This window comes from Salmo trutta, chromosome 10 (assembly GCF_901001165.1).
Source record: "Salmo trutta chromosome 10, fSalTru1.1, whole genome shotgun sequence".
Classification (NCBI taxonomy): Eukaryota; Metazoa; Chordata; class Actinopteri; order Salmoniformes; family Salmonidae; genus Salmo; species Salmo trutta.
This window is the reverse complement of record NC_042966.1, coordinates 32,559,669-32,578,140: the sequence shown is the minus strand read 5'-3', so window position 1 is coordinate 32,578,140 and position 18,472 is coordinate 32,559,669. Positions and strand designations below refer to the sequence as shown.

Sequence of the window (18,472 nt, the reverse complement as noted above, 5' to 3'; positions counted from 1 at the left end):
GCAAAACTACCGGTATTTTACCCAAGTTCGGAAATCTATGAAAACTTTGTTGTTTAATAGTCTGTCTGTGTGTTATGGCATTGCAGGGTAAAGTTGAGGTGGAGATTGGTAAGGAGGCTCTTCGTTTTGAGAACGGAGCTTTCTCCTACTATGGCATGCCAGCCCTCATACCAGCATTGTCCATAGGTAAATACACTCCCGGCCCCAACAACACAATGAGATTTTATCAGTTGGTGTTAGTGATTATAATGTTGTTGATGATGATGGTGATGACGTTGATGAAGAGGATTTATTGTCATGGAATGGGACATTCTTACCCCAGCTTCCCCTGTTCTAAATGCTACAGTATCACAATATTTCTATGTTATGTGTGTGTGTGAAATCCACTGTCGATTTCTCTTGAATCTGTGGGATAAGATGGCTGCAGTGGAAACTATGTAACTGCAGTAATTAAAGCTGTTTAAGAAAATGGGTCGGTAGAAAGACATGTCCTGGCCTGGGTTATATAACACCCAGCTTACACTGATAAGCAGACACAAAAGGGCCAGCCCAGTGTGTGTGTGTGTGTGTGTGTGTGTGTGTGTGAACACGCATGTGTTTGCGCTTGTCTAATAGAGAGCAAGAGAGAGACAGAAAGAGAGTGAGGAAGAGAAAAAAATTGACAGAATCTAATCAAACTCATCTCCAGTCAACAGGTTTGGTTCTGGTAGCAGTGGGTTGAACCAGTCAGACTCTGTCCTATCAGGAGGCAGTGTGGGTCAGCTGAGTATAGGAGGGGGAGGAGTCTACCTACCTGACTTCTCTGTCAGACAACTCACTGACCTACAGATTATTAAGGTAACACACACCTGCACCATCCACAAAACTACACTAAATATATTCATGTGACCAAATAATTGAAACACACTGTTTTGCAATGGTCTACAGTAGCCTCAACAGCACTCTGTAGGGTAGTATCATGGTGTAGCCGGAGGACAGCTAGTTTCCGTCCTCCTCTGGGTACATTGACTTCAATACAAAACCTAGGAGGCTCATGGTTCTCACCACCTTCCATAGACTTACATAGTAATTATGACAACTTCCAGAGGACGTCCTTCAACCTATCAGAGCTCTTAGAGCATGAACTGACATGTTGTCCACCAAATCAAAGGATCAGAGAATGAATTTAGTTCCAAAAGCATAAGCTACAGCTAGCTAGCACTGCAGTGCATAAAATGTGGTGAGTAGTTGACTCAAAGAGAAAGACAATAGTTGAACAGTTTTGAACAAATTCATTTCTTCAAAAATGAAGGAGAAGCAAGAGAGAGAGAGTGCTAGCTATTTCTTCATAGCATTTATTTTTTGCTTTCACTTACTTACTTAGAGAATGCAGCTAGCTAGTTTAGCCTACTCAAACACCAGGCTCAAACAGAGGGATGCTATGTTAGCTAGCTGACTATGGCTACCCAACACTGGAACATTTCCAAGTCAAGGTAAGCTTTTGGCTTTATAAATCTATTTCCACCGGGGCCCACCGGTGTAACTGCTAAACTGCTAGCTGTACACTGTACTGCATGATTGTAGCGGGTTTACTAACACGTTAGTTCTAGTAGCTTTGTTGACTACTCTGACATTAGCTAATATGGTGACAAAGATGTAGGCTGTGTAGCGGTTAGCGGTTATGGTATAAAGGTTTGACTTGGAAAGGTGTTTTCGCCTGGTCACAGACATCTGTGGTGTTGCGCAATGGAGTCCACAAGCGACAGGAAAAGGTGAGAGGAGAAGCGCGCGTAAATGCGAGAAGGAATTATACAATGAGCAAAGTGATCATGGTGTTTGTATGTGGCTGCTATGAAAGTGATCTGCGTTTGCGGGTGATCAGGGGTGTATTCATTCCGCCGATTCTGTTGAAAAACATTTCTAAATGGAAGCAAATGGAACGAAATGGGGATGAACATACCTGAATTTTTCCAATAGAAACTCTCGTTTGCAACTGTTCGAGTAATGATTGCACCCTAGATCAGATAGATGCAGGCAAGAGTGTGCAAGTCGGTATTGAATGTTTCACTCTGTCCCATTAATTACTCAAATCTTCCTCTCAACCTGTGTGCATCTACATTGTAAACATTCATGGGTAAGCTAGGTTGTAACAACCTCATGATGGGTATAGGGAAAATTAGAGTATCATGTAGTAGAAATAAGGCCTCCCTCATCTTTAACGTCACCGTCCACCACTGACGTGCACAACACTTAAAATAGACCTAAACTTCTAACTACCCAGAACCATACTGCATCTCACTTTCATTTCCCTTTAAAACGTCTTAATCCCTGATTTTGACTGAACACAGACACATCCTCTCTCCCTCTATCCTTCTCTCTCTCTCTCCCTCCTTCCCTCGTTTTCCTTTTAATCTCTTAGCTTAACTTTAATCATTGGGGATAAATGACCTCCATTTTCAGTATGAATAATTTAGACTAAAAGTGATGGATGTACATCCTGAGTACACACACACTCCCTCACCCCTCCCCCAGGTCATAAATATAGTTTGAGAAAGAAAGATCACTAGCGCGCACACACACAAACGTAGCATTTACATAGAGAAACAGCTTGGTGGTGTGTGTGTGTGTGTGTGTCTATATATAGATATTTGCTTATATTAGTTTATATTGTGTGTTGATAATGTTGTGTTAACACTGTATTTGTGGAGTGTGTTGATGATAATGTGTTGATACTGTATTTGTGCTTGTGTTGATGATAATGTGTTGATACTGTAGTTGTGCTTGTGTTAATGATAATGTGTTGATACTGTATGTGTGGAGTGTGTTGATGATGTGTTAATACTGTATTTGTGCTTGTGTTGATGATAATGTGTTGATACTATTTGTGGAGTGTGTTGGTACTGTATTTGTGGAGTGTGTTGGTGATGAGTTAATTCTCTGTTTGTGGAGTGTGTTGATGATGATGTGTTGATATTGTATTTGTGGCGTGTTTTCCTGTCTCCTAGATCTCGAGGAACCACTACCAGAATGCACTAACAGCCAGTCTTATGGACAGTGTACCCCAGACCCCCGATCCTGAGGGGAGACCCACCATCCCTGAGACCCGCTCCCACAGCATCGCACTACCCCTGACACACACATACACTCACCTGCGACCCGTCCTGGAACGGCACACGCACACAGAGGACAACACTGGACCACTCACCTCACAGCTCAATGAGAGGAATCGCATTGTCCGTAAGTAGAGTGGTGCGCCTCAGCTACCCCACCATCTCTAGCCTGACTAGACCCAGCCTCAGCTACCCCACCATCTCTAGCCTGACTAGACCCAGCCTCAGCTACCCCACCATCTCTAGCCTGACTAGACCCAGCCTCAGCTACCCCACCATCTCTAGCCTGACTAGACCCAGCCTCCGCTACCCCACCATCTCTAGCCTGACTAGACCCAGCCTCAGCTACCCCACCATCTCTAGCCTGACTAGACCCAGCCTCAGCTACCCCACCATCTCTAGCCTGACTAGACCCAGCCTCAGCTACCCCACCATCTCCAGCCTGACTAGACCCAGCCTCAGCTATACCACCATCTCTAGCCTGACTAGACCCAGCCTCAGCTATACCACCATCTCTAGCCTGACTAGACCCAGCCTCAGCTATACCACCATCTCTAGCCTGACTAGACCCAGCCTCCGCTATACCACCATCTCTAGCCTGACTAGACTCAGCCTCCGCTACCCCACCATCCATAGCCTGACTAGGCCCAGCCTCAGCTACCCCACCATCTCTAGCCTGACTAGACCCAGCCTCAGCTACCCCACCATCTCTAGCCTGACTAGACCCAGCCTCCGCTACCCCACCATCTCTAGCCTGACTAGACCCAGCCTCCGCTACCCCACCATCTCTAGCCTGACTAGACCCAGCCTCCGCTACCCCACCATCTCTAGCCTGACTAGACCCAGCCTCAGCTACCCCACCATCTCTAGCCTGACTAGACCCATCCTCATCTACACCACCATCCCTGGCATGACTAGGCCGCATCTCATGGAGGGTGTCCAGCATGATAACCATCTCTAGCCGCTTCCCTAATGCTCAATACCTCACTGTTTGCAGCTAATGGGTCATGGATCTGCTTCTTTCAGATAGATCTGGACTTCTATGCACAGAAGGGGTTGGAACAAGGGGACAAGGGAGGGAGATGTTGAAGCTGAAAACGGGTTAGCACTTCACTGAGAAGCAGCCTCTGTCCTGATTTTCACAATAGTACTGTATCCCTCTCCAGGCAGTAAGTCAGATGGACAGAGGAGCCCCAGTGACTCAGTGTTTCTACGGATGGATGACATTCCCTACATCCGAGAAGACCGACCGGAAGACTGTCAGGAAGACCAACCAGAGGAGCCACCAGAGAAGAAACCGGAAGACCTCCCGGAAGATCGAACAAAAGACCGTCCGGAAGACCGTCCAGAAGACCGTCTGACAGATTGTCTGGAAGGCCATCCGGGAAAATGGCTGGTAGAATATCCAGACGACCAGCTGGTAGAAATTCCAGAAGACCAGCTGGAAGACCAGCTGGAAAGCCAAGAAGAGAATGGTAAGGAGACCTGTTATATAACACCCAGCTTACACTGATAAGCAGTGTGTGTGAGTGTGAGTTGTAAGCTTCTATAGCTGTTATATACAGTTGAAGTCGGAAGTTTACATACACTTTAGCCAAATACATTTAAACTCAGTTTCACAATTCCTGACATTTAATCGTAGTAAAAATTACCTGTCAGAGGTCAGTTAGGATCACCACTTTATTTTAAGAATGTGAAATGTCAGAATAATATTAGAGTGAATGATTTATTTCATCACATTCCCAGTGGGATAGAAGTTCACATACACTCAATTAGTATTTGGTAGCATTGCATTTAAATTGTTTAACTTGGGTCAAACGTTTCGGGTAGCCTTCCACAAGCTTCCCACAATAAGTTGGGTGAATTTTGGCCCATTCCTCCTGACAGAGCTGGTGTAACTGAGTCAGGTATGTAGGCCTCCTTGCTCGCACACACTTTTTCAGTTCTGCCCACAAATTTTCTATGGGATTGAGGTCACGGCTTTGTGATGGCTACTCTAATACCTTGACTTTGTTGTCCTTAAGCCATTTTGCCACAACTTTGGAAGTATGCTTGGGGTCATTGTCCATTTGTAAGATCCATTTGCGACCAAGCTTTAACTTCCTGACTGATGCCATCTATTTTGTGAAGTGCATCAGTCCCTCCTGCAGCAAAGCACCCCCACAATATGATGCCGCCACCCCCGTGCTTCACGGTTGGGATGGTGTTCTTCGACTTGCAAGCCTCCCCCATTTTCTTCCAATCATAACGATGGTCATTATGGCCAAACAGTTCTATTTGTGTATCATCAGACCAGAAGACAATTCTCCAAAACCGTAGTCTGGCTTTTTTATGGCGGTTTTGGAGCAGTGGCTTCTTCCTTGCTGAACAGCCTTTTAGGTTATGTCGATATAGGACTCGTTTTACTGTGGATATAGATACCTAGCACCTGTTTCCTCTAGCATCTTCACAAGGTCCTTTGCTGTTGTTCTGGGATTGGTTTGCACTTTTCACACCAAAGTACGTTCATCTCTAGGAGACAGAACGCGTCTCCTTCCTGAGCAGTATGACGGCTGCGTGGTCCCATGGTGTTTATACTTGCGTACTATTGTTTGTACAGATGAACGTGGTACCTTCAGGCATTTGGAAATTGCTCCCAAGGATGAACCAGACTTGTGGAGGTCTACAATTTTTTTCTGAGGTCTTGGCTGATTTCTTTTGATTTTCACATGATGTCAAGCTAAGAGGCACTGAGTTTGAGGTAGGCCTTGAAATACATCCACAGATACACCTCCAATTGACTCAAATTATGTCAATTAGCCTATCAGAAGCTTCTAAAGCCATGACATCATTTTCTGGAATTTTCCAAGCTGTTTAAAGACACAGTCAACTTAGTGTATGTAAACTTCTGACCCACTGGAATTGTAATATAGTGAAATAATCTGTCTGTAAACAATTGTTTGAAAGATTACTTGTGTCATGTACAAAGTAGATGTCCTCACCGACTTGCCAAAACTATAGTTTGTTAACAATACATATGTGGAGTGGTTGAAAAACGAGTTTTAATGACTCCAACCTAAGTGTATGTAAAGTTATCTGTGTCGAGTTGCTAAGGCAACGGACCTGCCTGCCCTGTTCTAAGAGGAGAGGAGAGGAGAAGACGAAAAAATGCAAGGAAGTCAAGATGGTGACAGCTGTACAGATAACTCATCCATAGGGCTTTACTTCTCAAACACGGCAGAAAGCTAACACAATATGATGCCCCGTCACCTTATTTATTCGGCCACTTACTTAGATTAACTAGCAAGTTAAATTTAAGGGTCGTATTAATGCAGAATTCTGCGTTTTTCACGCTGGAAAAAAGGGTAAAATGCATAAGAAATATCTTGCTGCGTTTTGTAAACGCAGATTTAAAATGCTTCTCATTGTAATTTCTGCTCAGCATCAGACTAATTCTGTGCTTCAGTTGCACTTCACTCAGATGAGAATTCATGATCAGGCATTCTATCAGCAGACAGAGCTCTGACTGATGTGTAGCTACTTTCTCCTGTACTTTTCAGTGTGGCCAGCCTAGTTCTCTGGTAAAATACCAGATTAACCTCAAGAAAAACATCAGGAAATGTAGCTGGCTACATTCTTTCAATGATACACATTAGACATATGATGGCCATGCATCGTTTTTGAAAAAAATACCTTGGTTTTTTATGAAGCTGATTTACTTGTGTGGCTGCCAGCCAAATAGCATTGCATTTCTTTTGTCATCGGATGAAAATGAATCTATTTTCTGCCAAATGTGTTGCACTAATATATTACTGCAACACATTTGACCTACCTGCTCCCGCTTTCTCCGTTGTGCTATTTACAAACACCAAACACGTGACTGGCTCAACTGTTCTGGGGATCTACGGTACGGTAAGCTGGTGAAATGAAGAAGGCGATCTGCTTCATCTCCTAAGGTATTGCACAAGTTGACTCTAGGTATTTACTCAGTCCTCACAAGTCTAGTGAAGTTTGAAAAATCATTCCATGGAAACATTGCCTAGAGCAGTGCCAAGGCCATGGTTTGCATAAGTAATGGTATTTATTTATAGTCTTGTAGGTTGCAGCAGATTTTGTAATGGGCTTTGTTCATACACTTCTTATTTCTCTACTATCCCTCTCTCTACTCTCCACCTCTCTCTTTCTCCTCTACTCTCCACCTCTCTCTTTCTCATCTACTCTCCACCTCTCTCCTCTACTGTACACTCTCTCTCTCTCTCTCTCTCTCTCTCTCTCTCTCTCTCTCTCTCTCTCTCTCTCTCTCTCTCCTCTACTCTCCACCTCTCTCTCTCTCCTCTACTCTCCTCTCTCTCTCTCTCTCTCTCTCTCTCTCTCTCTCTCTCTCTCTCTCTCTCTCCTCTACACCTCTCTCTCTCTCTCTCTCTCCTCTACACCTCTCTCTCTCTCTCTTCTCCTCTACACCTCTCTCTCTCTCTCTCTCTCTCTCTCTCTCTCTCTCTCTCTCTCTCTATCCCCACCTCTCTCTCTCTCTCTCTCTCTCTCCCCCACCTCTCTCTCTCTCTCTCTCTCTCTCCCCACTCTCTCTCTCTCTCTCTCTCCCCCCACCTCTCTCTCTCTCTCTCTCTCTCCTCTCCACCTCTCTCTCTCTCTCTCTCTCCTCTCCACCTCTCTCTCTCCTCTACTCTCCACCTCTCTCTCTCCTCTACTCTCCACCTCTCTCTCTCCTCTACTCTCCACCTCTCTCTCTCTCTCTCTCCTCTACTCTCCACCTCTCTCTCTCTCTCTCCTCTACTCTCCACCTCTCTCTCTCACCATACATATGAGATGAGTAAAGCAAAAATATGAAAACATTATGAAAGTGTTCCATTATTAAAGTGGCCTGTGATTTCATGTCTATGTATATAGGGCAGCAGCCTCTAAGGTGCAGGGTTACATAACCGGGTCGAAGCCACCTAGTGATGGTTATTTAACAGTCTGATGGCCTTGAGATAGAAGCTGTTTTTCAGTCTCTCTGTCCCAGCTTTGATGCACCTGTACTGACTTCGCCTTCTGGATGATAGCGGGGTGAACAGGCAGTGGCTCGGGTGGTTGTTGTCCTTGATGATCTTTTTGGCCTTCCTGTAACATCGAGTGCTGTAGGTGTCCTGGAGGGCAGGTAGTTTGCCCCCGGTGATGCTTTCGGCAGACAGCACCACCCTCTGGAGAGCCTTGCGGTACCAGGCGGTGATACAGCCCGACAGGATGCTCTCAACTGTGCATCTGTAAAAGTTTGAGGGTTTTAGGTGCCAGACTATAGTGACAGCAGGCGTATCATAGCAACAGAACTTTGTGTTTGATCTTTCGTTGCGTCACACACTTTCCTCCAGAGAGTCTGGCATGTATTGTTTAAAGACGAACTCTGAATGACAGATTTGTTTTTAAGATTTGTGTAATTATTCGATCAAAGATATTCTTATATTTACAATATAAAATCTCAAAATGTTTTGTGTCCTGTGCAGAGATTGACACTGTGTCCTACCCTTCCAGGTAACAAGAGGAGTTCTTGATGGGAGAAGAGAGTGGAGGAAGGCATGGAGCAGTCATCGTCGACCACCTAGCACAAAGCCAGAGAGAAGAGACAACAGGGAAGATCTAGCACAGATAAAAAAAACTCTCTTTTCCCTTCCTCCCAGTCTTCTACCCACTGGGGTAGAAGTTTAGTTGGGAACACACTGTAGTATTTAGACATCCAGATGCTCAAGCCCTTTCTCTGAACTGTCCACTCCCCAGACCCAACCCCCTATCCCTGTATACCCTCTGTCCACTCCCCAGACCCCTATCCCTGAATACCCTCTGTCCACTACCCAGACCCCTATCCCTGTATACCCTCTGTCCAATCCCCAGACCCCTAACCCTGGATACCCTCTGTCCACTACCCAGACCCCTATCCCTGTATACCCTCTGTCCACTCCCCAAACCCCTATCCCTGTATACACTCTGTCCACTCCCCAGACCCAACCCCCTATCCCTGTATACCCTCTGTCCACTACCCAGACCCCTATCCCTGTATACCCTCTGTCCACTCCCCAGACCCCTATCCCTGTATACCCTCTGTCCACTAAACAGACCCCCTATCCCTGAATACCCTCTGTCCACTCCCCAGACCCCTATCCCTGAATACCCTCTGTCCACTCCCCAGACCCCTATCCCTGAATACCCTCTGTCCACTCCCCAGACCCCTATCCCTGGATACCCTCTGTCCACTCCCCAGACCCAACCCCCTATCCCTGAATACCCTCTGTCCACTCCCCAGACCCCTATCCCTGAATACCCTCTGTCAACTCCCCAGACCCAACCCCCTATCCCTGAATACCCTCTGTCCACTCCCCAGACCCAACCCCCTATCCCTGAATACCCTCTGTCCACTACCCAACCCCCTATCCCTGTATACCCTCTGTCCACTCCCCAGACCCAACCCCCTATCCCTGAATACCCTCTGTCCACTACCCAGACCCCCTATCCCTGTATACCCTCTGTCCACTCCCCAGACCCCTATCCCTGAATACCCTCTGTCCACTCCCCAGACCCAACCCCCTATCCCTGTATACCCTCTGTCCACTCCCCAGACCCCTATCCCTGAATACCCTCTGTCCACTCCCCAGACCCAACCCCCTATCCCTGAATACCCTCTGTCCACTACCCAGACCCCTATCCCTGTATACCCTCTGTCCACTCCCCAGACCCCTATCCCTGAATACCCTCTGTCCACTACCCAGACCCCTATCCCTGAATACCCTCTGTCCACTCCCCAGACCCAACCCCCTATCCCTGAATACCCTCTGTCCACTCCCCAGACCCAACCCCCTATCCCTGAATACCCTCTGTCCACTCCCCAGACCCAACCCCCTATCCCTGAATACCCTCTGTCCACTACCCAGACCCCTATCCCTGTATACCCTCTGTCCACTCCCCAGACCCCTATCCCTGTATACCCTCTGTCCACTACCCAACCCCCTATCCCTGAATACCCTCTGTCCACTCCCCAGACCCAACCCCCTATCCCTGAATACCCTCTGTCCACTACCCAACCCCCTATCCCTGTATACCCTCTGTCCACTCCCCAGACCCAACCCCCTATCCCTGAATACCCTCTGTCCACTACCCAGACCCCTATCCCTGTATACCCTCTGTCCACTCCCCAGACCCCTATCCCTGAATACCCTCTGTCCACTACCCAGACCCCTATCCCTGTATACCCTCTGTCCACTCCCCAGACCCCTATCCCTGTATACCCTCTGTCCACTCCCCAGACCCCTATCCCTGAATACCCTCTGTCCACTACCCAGACCCCTATCCCTGAATACCCTCTGTCCACTCCCCAACCCCCTATCCCTGTATACCCTCTGTCCACTCCCCAACCCCCTATCCCTGTATACCCTCTGTCCACTACCCAGACCCCTATCCCTGAATACCCTCTGTCCACTACCCAGACCCCTATCCCTGTATACCTTCTGTCCACTACCCAGACCCCTATCCCTGAATACCCTCTGTCCACTCCCCAGACCCCTATCCCTGAATACCCTCTGTCCACTCCCCAGACCCAACCCCCTATCCCTGTATACCCTCTGTCCACTACCCAGACCCCTATCCCTGTATACCCTCTGTCCACTCCCCAGACCCCTATCCCTGAATACCCTCTGTCCACTACCCAGACCCCTATCCCTGTATACCCTCTGTCCACTACCCAGACCCCTATCCCTGTATACCCTCTGTCCATTCCCCAGACCCCTATCCCTGTATACCCTCTGTCCACTCCCCAGACCCCTATCCCTGTATACCCTCTGTCCACTACCCAGACCCCTATCCCTGTATACCCTCTGTCCACTACCCAGACCCCTATCCCTGAATACCCTCTGTCCACTCCCCAACCCCCTATCCCTGTATACCCTCTGTCCACTACCCAGACCCCTATCCCTATATACCTTCTGTCCACTACCCAGACCCCTATCCCTGAATACCCTCTGTCCACTCCCCAGACCCCTATCCCTGAATACCCTCTGTCCAGACCCCTATCCTGAATGCGCTCTCCTTTGAGTTTTCTGGGTAACAGACTACTGAAGCATTATTACTTGAATCAATTGATGTACTTTACTGTATATTTCTGTTGAGTTACCTTTCATCCACCCATCTCTACGGGAGATGAAGAAGAAACTAAATGAAGAGGGGAAATAGCAAGTCTAGATCTGAGCCATCTTATAAATATTTTTATTTGTCAACCAAGAAGACAAAAATGTCTGTCTTCTACCATCAGACAGTTTAAGTGCTTTCAGCACAAGGAACTGTCCTTAGAATACTTCTATGATATCAGTCAATCAACCATGGCTGGTAGGAGTCCTGCCATGTGAATGCCATCCTCACTGCCAGGGTTCTGACCGCACAAAGGGAAGAAACACGCACCAGCCATGAGAACAAGCACAATGTCTACAACCACAGGGACTTTATACTGATTCAAAGGAGCAGTCTGTCATTTCTTTGTCACATGTGGCCACTGGAAGAAATGCACAAACAGTCAAGTCTCAGGCAACACACACACACACACACACACACACAGTTCCATTGAAGTCAATGGACTCCCAGTCCTACCAGATCTATACTTTTTACCAGATTTGAAACTGCAGATTGCAGCTTTAATACAGATGTATGATAACTGTACCTGAGCTCCAACAAACCTGCCACCTTAAACAAGGGATATGCAATATTTACAATCCCAAAAACGTATGGCACTACGTTTTACCTACATTTGCAAAGGTATTTTATTATGATTAGATAATAGATATTGATGATGATTTGATATTCATTAATGAGCAGATTTGATTTATAGTGTGGTGATTAATTTGGTTTTATGTGTAATGAATAGGCTGTTTTAACAACATGCTTCTGGATGATAGAGAAACTCACTTTTGCCATATCATCATAACACACACACACACACACACTATGTTCCTGCATGGTTTAAAGCAGAGCCATTTACACAACAAGTGTCATCTGTACAGCATGTCATCTCCATATCACCATTACTTAATTCCAGGGAATGCATTTTAAAATGGCTTGCCATAGTTACAACTGTTACCTACTACTGCAATGTCACATCCTATCTGCCTGTGTAGAGCCCCATGTCAAAGTGAACTGTTACTCCCACATGCATGAATTACTGCAGATGCCAACACAACAGGTTAATGGGAAATTTCAGAGGACGATACGTTTCCAATGACATCATCAATTAGTAGACAATTAGTAGACATTGCCAACTCATAATTGGTTAAAATCACACGATGCACACTGATGATGTCATTGGAAACAGTTATCTTCTATCTTTTTACTACATAACACAGAAATCTGCCATATTTTATATACTGTATGTTGATGTTGGGGGGATTCTGGAGATGATGAAGTTCAATCTTTTTGAAATTTCCCTTGAACTTTTCTCTGTCAAGTGACCTATCCAGGGACACACAAGGGCATAGGAACACAGGGGGCTGAGGGTTTAGCTTCTGGGCTGAGAGGATGCGGATACAGGGGGCTGGAGCAGGGGGCTGGAGCACGGGGGCTGGAGCACGGGGGCTGGAGCTGGAGCAGGGGGCTGGAGCAGGGGGCTGGAGCTGAGGGCTGGAGCTGAGGGCTGGAGCTGGGGGCTGGAGCAGGGGGCTGGAGCAGGAGCAGGGGGCTGGAGCTGGGGGCTGGAGCTGAGGGCTGGAGCAGGGGGCTGGAGCAGGGGGCTGGAGCTGGGGGCTGGAGCTGGAGGCTGGGGGCTGGAGCAGGGGGCTGGAGCAGGGGGCTGGAGCACGGGGGCTGGAGCAGGGGGCTGGAGCACGGGGGCTGGAGCTGGGGGCTGGAGCTGGGGGCTGGAGCAGGGGGCTGGAGCACGGGGGCTGGAGCAGGGGGCTGGAGCTGGGGGCTGGAGCAGGGGGCTGGAGCACAGGGCTGGAGCACAGGGCTGGAGCAGGGGGCTGGAGCACAGGGCTGGAGCAGGGGGCTGGAGCTGGAGGCTAGGGGGGTTGGGTTTGTACAGGAGCACATGGACTGGGTGTATGCTTTCCCTGTAGAATATTAGCCCAAATTCCCATAGTTCTGCTATAACTATCTGCATGCATGAAGCAGAGAGCAGTGATGTTTCCCCTAGACACTAATCAAAGGTCAGTTCTAGCATTTTATCCCCAAATAGTAAGGTTAGGATTGTGTATTGGGAAGCTGATGCTAGATCTGTGCCTACAGTGCCTTGCAAAAGTATTCATCCCCATTGGCGTTTTTCCTATTTTGTTCCATTACAACCTGTAATTTAAATGGATTTTTATTTGGATTTCATGTAATGGTCATACACAAAATAGTCAAAATTGGTTCAGTGAAATGAAAACAATATCTTGCTATAAAAAAAAATGTCAAGATAAAAAACTGAAAAGTGGTGCGTGCATATTTATTCACCCCCTTTGCTTTGAAGCCCCTAAATAAGATCTGGTGCAACCAATTACCTTCAGAAGTCACACAATTAGTTAAATAAAGTCCACCTGTGTGCAATCTAAGTGTCACATGATCTGTCACATGATCTCAGTATATATACACCTGTTCTGAAAGGCCCCAGAGTCTGCAACACCACTAAGCAAGCGGCACCACCAAGCAAGCAGCACCATGAAGACCAATGAGCTCTCCAAACAGGTCAGGGACAAAGTTGTGGAGAAGTACAGATCAGGGTTGGGTTCTAAAATAAATATAACATTTTGAACATCCCATTAAATCCATTATAAAAAAAATGGAAAGAATATGGCACCACAACAAACCTGCTAAGAGAGGGCCGCCCACCAGAACTCTCAGACCAGGCAAGGAGGGCATTAATCAGAGAGGCAGCAAAGAGACCAAAGATAACCCTGAAGGAGCTGCAAAGCTCCACAGTGGAGATGGGAGTATCTGTCCATAGGACCACTTTAAGCCATACACTCCACAGAGCTGGGCTTTACGGAAGAGTGGCCAGAAAAAAAGCCATTGCTTAAAGAAAAAATAAGCAAACATGTTTGGTGTTCACCAAAAGGCATGTGGGAGCCTCCCCAAACATATGGAAGAAGGTACTCTGGTCAGATGAGACTAAAATTGAGCTTTTTGGCCATCAAGGAAAACCCTATGTCTGGTGCAAACCCAACACCTCTCATCACCCCGAGAATACCATCTCCACAGTGAAGCATGGTGGTGGCAGCATCATGCTGTGGGGATGTTTTTCCATCAGCAGGGACTGGGAAACTGGTCAAAATTGAAGGAATGATGGATGGCGCTAAATACAGGGAGATTCTTGCGGGAAACCTGTTTCCGTCTTCCTGAGATTTGAGACTGGGACGGAGGTTCACCTTCCAGCAGGACAATGACCCTAAGCATACTGCTGAAGCAACACTCGAGTGGTTTAAGGGGAAACATTTAAATGTCTTGGAATGGCCTAGTCAAAGCCCAGACCTCAATCCAATTGAAAATCTGTGGTAAGACTTAAAAATTGCTGTACACCAGCAGAACCCATCCAACTTGAAGGAGCTGGAGCAGTTTTTCCTTGGATAATGGGCAAAAATCTCAGTGGCTAGATGTGCCAAGCTTACAGAGACATACCTCAAGAGACTTGCAGCTGTAATTGCTGCAAAAGGTGGCTCTACAAAGTATTGACTTTGGGGGGGTGAATAGTTATGCACGCTCAAGTTTTCTGTTTTTTTGTCTTATTTCATGTTTGTTTCACAATAAAAAATATTTAGCATCTTCAAAGTGGTAGGCATGTTGTGTAAATCAAATGATACAAACCCCCCAAAAAGCTATTTTAATTCCAGGTTGTAAGGCAACAAAATAGAAAAAATGCCAAGGAGGGTGAATACTATCACAAGCCACTGTATTTAAATACCTTAGGCTAGGGACTCAGCTTGATGTAGAGAGGAGCAGGACGCAGACCTGGGCTTATGAAAAGCCAGGCTGAATTGGATGTATAGTTTGGTGGAGGAGTTATAGTCTATACAAATCTGATAAGCATGAGAGAAAAAGACCTGTCTAATATAAGCTGACAGCTGCAGAGTACAGTCAGGATATCAGGACAATGTTACATTTTCAAGGACAGACAGACACCCCTGTAAAGTCAAACAGGCTCAGATGAGAGGAATGGATGTTGTTTGATAGGAATGTCAGCCAATGTACACAGGGGTTTGGAGTTAGAGATGTATAGAGCGAGGAAGAGGTTTTATAGTGCCCTTACTTTAATATATAGGTAGTCCGACAATGGGCTCTGTCCTATTAATCTGTAGCAATAATAATTCCCTAAAACCAGCCTGGGACCATCACGATTCACTGCTGGTTAGCTGCTATTAGACTGAGCTTAGAATGAGCTGCTCTGTATTGTGCAAGACTGACAGATGACTGAGTTACAGACAGCATATACAGAGGGAGAGAAGTAGAAAGTAAGGGAGGGAAAGAGGGAGGAGAGACAAAATGAAGAGAGATCCTGCGTCACAGCGCTGCACTGCAGGGAAGGTGGGAGGAGATGTGACGCACACAAACACGGGGGTGATCTATGGGGAGACTCAGTGGCACGGATTTACTTTGCCTGTAAGGACTCCACTGAACCGCTTTGCCCCTCCCACACACATCCTTATGACCTGACAAATAGCTGAGCTGGAGAAATCAAACAGAGAAACTAAGCAACTCAGTCTCATGCTCTCAGAGAAGATATTTATTACTGAGGGAGACAGAGATTCAGCAGATAGAGATGTATATATATCAGTGAGGAAGAGACAAAGCGAGAGGGATAACTGGGTCAAAAATCTGTCTTCTCCAGCAGGTGGTGCTATTTTGTTTATTTCACTCACCAAGCGAAGAGTTTTTGTATGGAGGTCAATGAGTGTGTTGAATTTGGTTTTAACAAAAAAATGTATGGCTTATTTTCTACCTGAGGTTTACTTGATCTAATCGAAGTTTCCTAATGCTTAGGTTGTTACGAGAGTACTGATATAAGTAGAACACGTGAAATCCCGTCAACTTTGAGAAAAACACTTTATATCAGAGTGGTCTGGAGATGGGTATGCATATTCATGACATGAGGCCAGCAGCATAGCATCTCTCTCCATTGAATACAGGCGGTTGACGTCAACAACCCTCATCAAATATTCTAAAAAGTATTAAAGTAACAGTATGTATCCACCAATCCAAAGAGAGGAACAGACGGACAGCCGTCGTTCCACTCTGTGGACAAATCCCATTGTTAGGGTGGAGACATACAGTGCCAGTCAAAGGTTTGGACACGCCTACTCATTCAAAACATATTCTTGATTTTTACTATTTTCTACATTGTAGAATAATATTGAAGACCACAAAACTATGAAATAACACATCTTTATTTGATTTATTTAACCTTTATTTAACTAGGCAAGTCAATTAAGAACAAATGTGTATTTTACAATGATGGCCTACCCTGGCCAAGCCCTAAGCCAGACGGGCCCATGGTGCGCCGCCCTGTGGGACTTCCAATCACGGCCGGATGTGATGCAGCCATTGAATAGGTGTAGCCAAGCTTTCAAATGTTACTGTAGATCTCATTATATCAACATCTCTGTTATATAGATTAAGGGACAGAATGTGGGAATTTAGGGATGGTTCAATGGTTTACAAGAGCTTCAGAATATCAGGGTTCAGGATATCAGACCTCCCAATGAATGTTTTAAAAACTCCTCAATAAAAAGATTATTCTGGACTCCTGTATTGACAGTGTTCTTTGTTTCCTGCACTTTAAGCCCCAATGTCATGAGAAACACAAAAAAGAGAACTTGCACAAACAAAATATCATTATTTCTATCCTGGCTCTCAGAAGAACTTTCCTACAACATAAGAATTACAACATACTGTGAGAAACAGGAGGGCAGTGACCTATACTGACTGGGTCAAAACACTACACACACGGATAACCACATAAAACCCCCGTTTTGATTCCAGGTTGTTTCTATGTTGTTACAGCATTTGTATCAGCATGACTATGACACATGGTGGTGTGTAGACATGTATTCAAGGCTTCGAGTCAAAGTCCCTGGAAATACATTGGTATTCACTTACAGACACTAGCTGTGAGCGCATTTCATTTGTGCAATTTTGAACATCAGATGTATATCATTGAGATGGTAGCTACTGATATTAGTGCAATAATAACGCTACAGACAGAGACAGCATCAGAACAGACTGATCAGACCCTTAATTAAAATGTTTAAAAAAAGAACAAAAAGTGATTATTGCTCTCTGATTGAGAACGCTTTGAGAACAGTCCTATTTGTCCTTATTGAGCACACCCCAGAACAGCTTCCCCAACAGAGCGCTCCATAGAGCTTAGGTCTGAGGTAATACAGGATTTTTACTTCAAGTCCCCTTGCGCTAAAATAAACATGATTGTAAATATAACGTCCTACATCTCTCCTACATATATTTAGTGCGTGACTGATTTGGTCAATTGATTGTTTCACTCTAGTACTTTTTCCAAGTCAAATACTGTTTACTTGGGTCACAGTTAAGATTTAGCGACATTTGCTCTCAAGTGGACCCAAACAACTCCTATAAAACGTATACAGGTGGTAAGTCAAACAGAATAGGGAATGTGCATTTTACAATAGGAATGGAATCATCCTAACCGGGTCGTTCTTGAATTGTGGTGGCATTTGAATCTCTTGCAACCATGAAAAATACTTAAATGACAAATAGTTACACATCAATATAACCCAAAACATTTTTAACTGTTTATCAATGATAAAACATGTCTTTTATACTGCAAAACTATGTTTATGCATTGTTTTTAAAGTACTTAGGGTAAACAAATTGGATTGTCCCAGTAGTGATGTGTAGAGTTGTACAGATATGTTTTGGGGATTTAGATGTATGTATTATTTTTAATGCTAGAAAGTGAAAAAAAATGGTATCGTATACATCAATAAAAACAAAAGGAGGCTATTAAAATAACCATTTCTTTTAAAATAGTCTGTCTGTCCCTCAGGTGTCTGTCTTCAGTGTTCCTGCCTTGACAATCACTCATTGCAAATATAAACAAGAACCTTGAGCATTCCCTCCAGTGGTAAAGTTATCGGGAGGGGTCTATATTAAAGAGAATTGTTCATTAATCACACCCTGTAGGTCATAAATATGAGGATTCCATTGATACTTTGATATCACGAAATCCAAAGTGTCCCTCGGTGTTATTCAATTTAAAATGTAGGGAAATGACATTGTGAGCAAAATTAATCATATAAAAAAATGATTTTCAAAGAGCAAATGACTTTAGATTTGAGTATATGTTGCATCAATTTAAGAAAATCACCAAAAAATTTAACCTAAAATGTAACCTTTAAATTTAACCTAAAATTTCTCATTAGTGTTACCGT

General features: G+C 45.3%; 2 protein-coding genes across 2 annotated transcripts in view; both read left to right on the top strand.

The window, feature by feature from the left end:
* LOC115201575 (metal transporter CNNM4-like) overlaps positions 1–9,183 on the top strand; it is a 17,309-nt gene extending 8,126 nt beyond the window's left edge. The window contains exons 7-11 of the mRNA XM_029765337.1: positions 87–186; positions 689–837; positions 2,985–3,216; positions 4,256–4,564; positions 8,595–9,183. Of these exons, the coding sequence (XP_029621197.1) occupies positions 87–186; positions 689–837; positions 2,985–3,216; positions 4,256–4,564; positions 8,595–8,614 (810 nt within the window). The 3' untranslated portion in view covers positions 8,615–9,183. The remainder of the gene's footprint in view (positions 1–86; positions 187–688; positions 838–2,984; positions 3,217–4,255; positions 4,565–8,594) is intronic.
* Positions 8,614–11,125, top strand: LOC115200879 (proline-rich extensin-like protein EPR1). Its single transcript, XM_029763994.1, has 5 exons — positions 8,614–8,636; positions 8,741–8,756; positions 8,880–8,999; positions 9,211–9,492; positions 9,596–11,125. Exons 1-5 carry the CDS (start codon positions 8,614–8,616, stop codon positions 11,123–11,125), a joined length of 1,971 nt encoding a protein of 656 aa, XP_029619854.1.
* Positions 11,126–18,472: the final 7,347 nt, after the last annotated feature.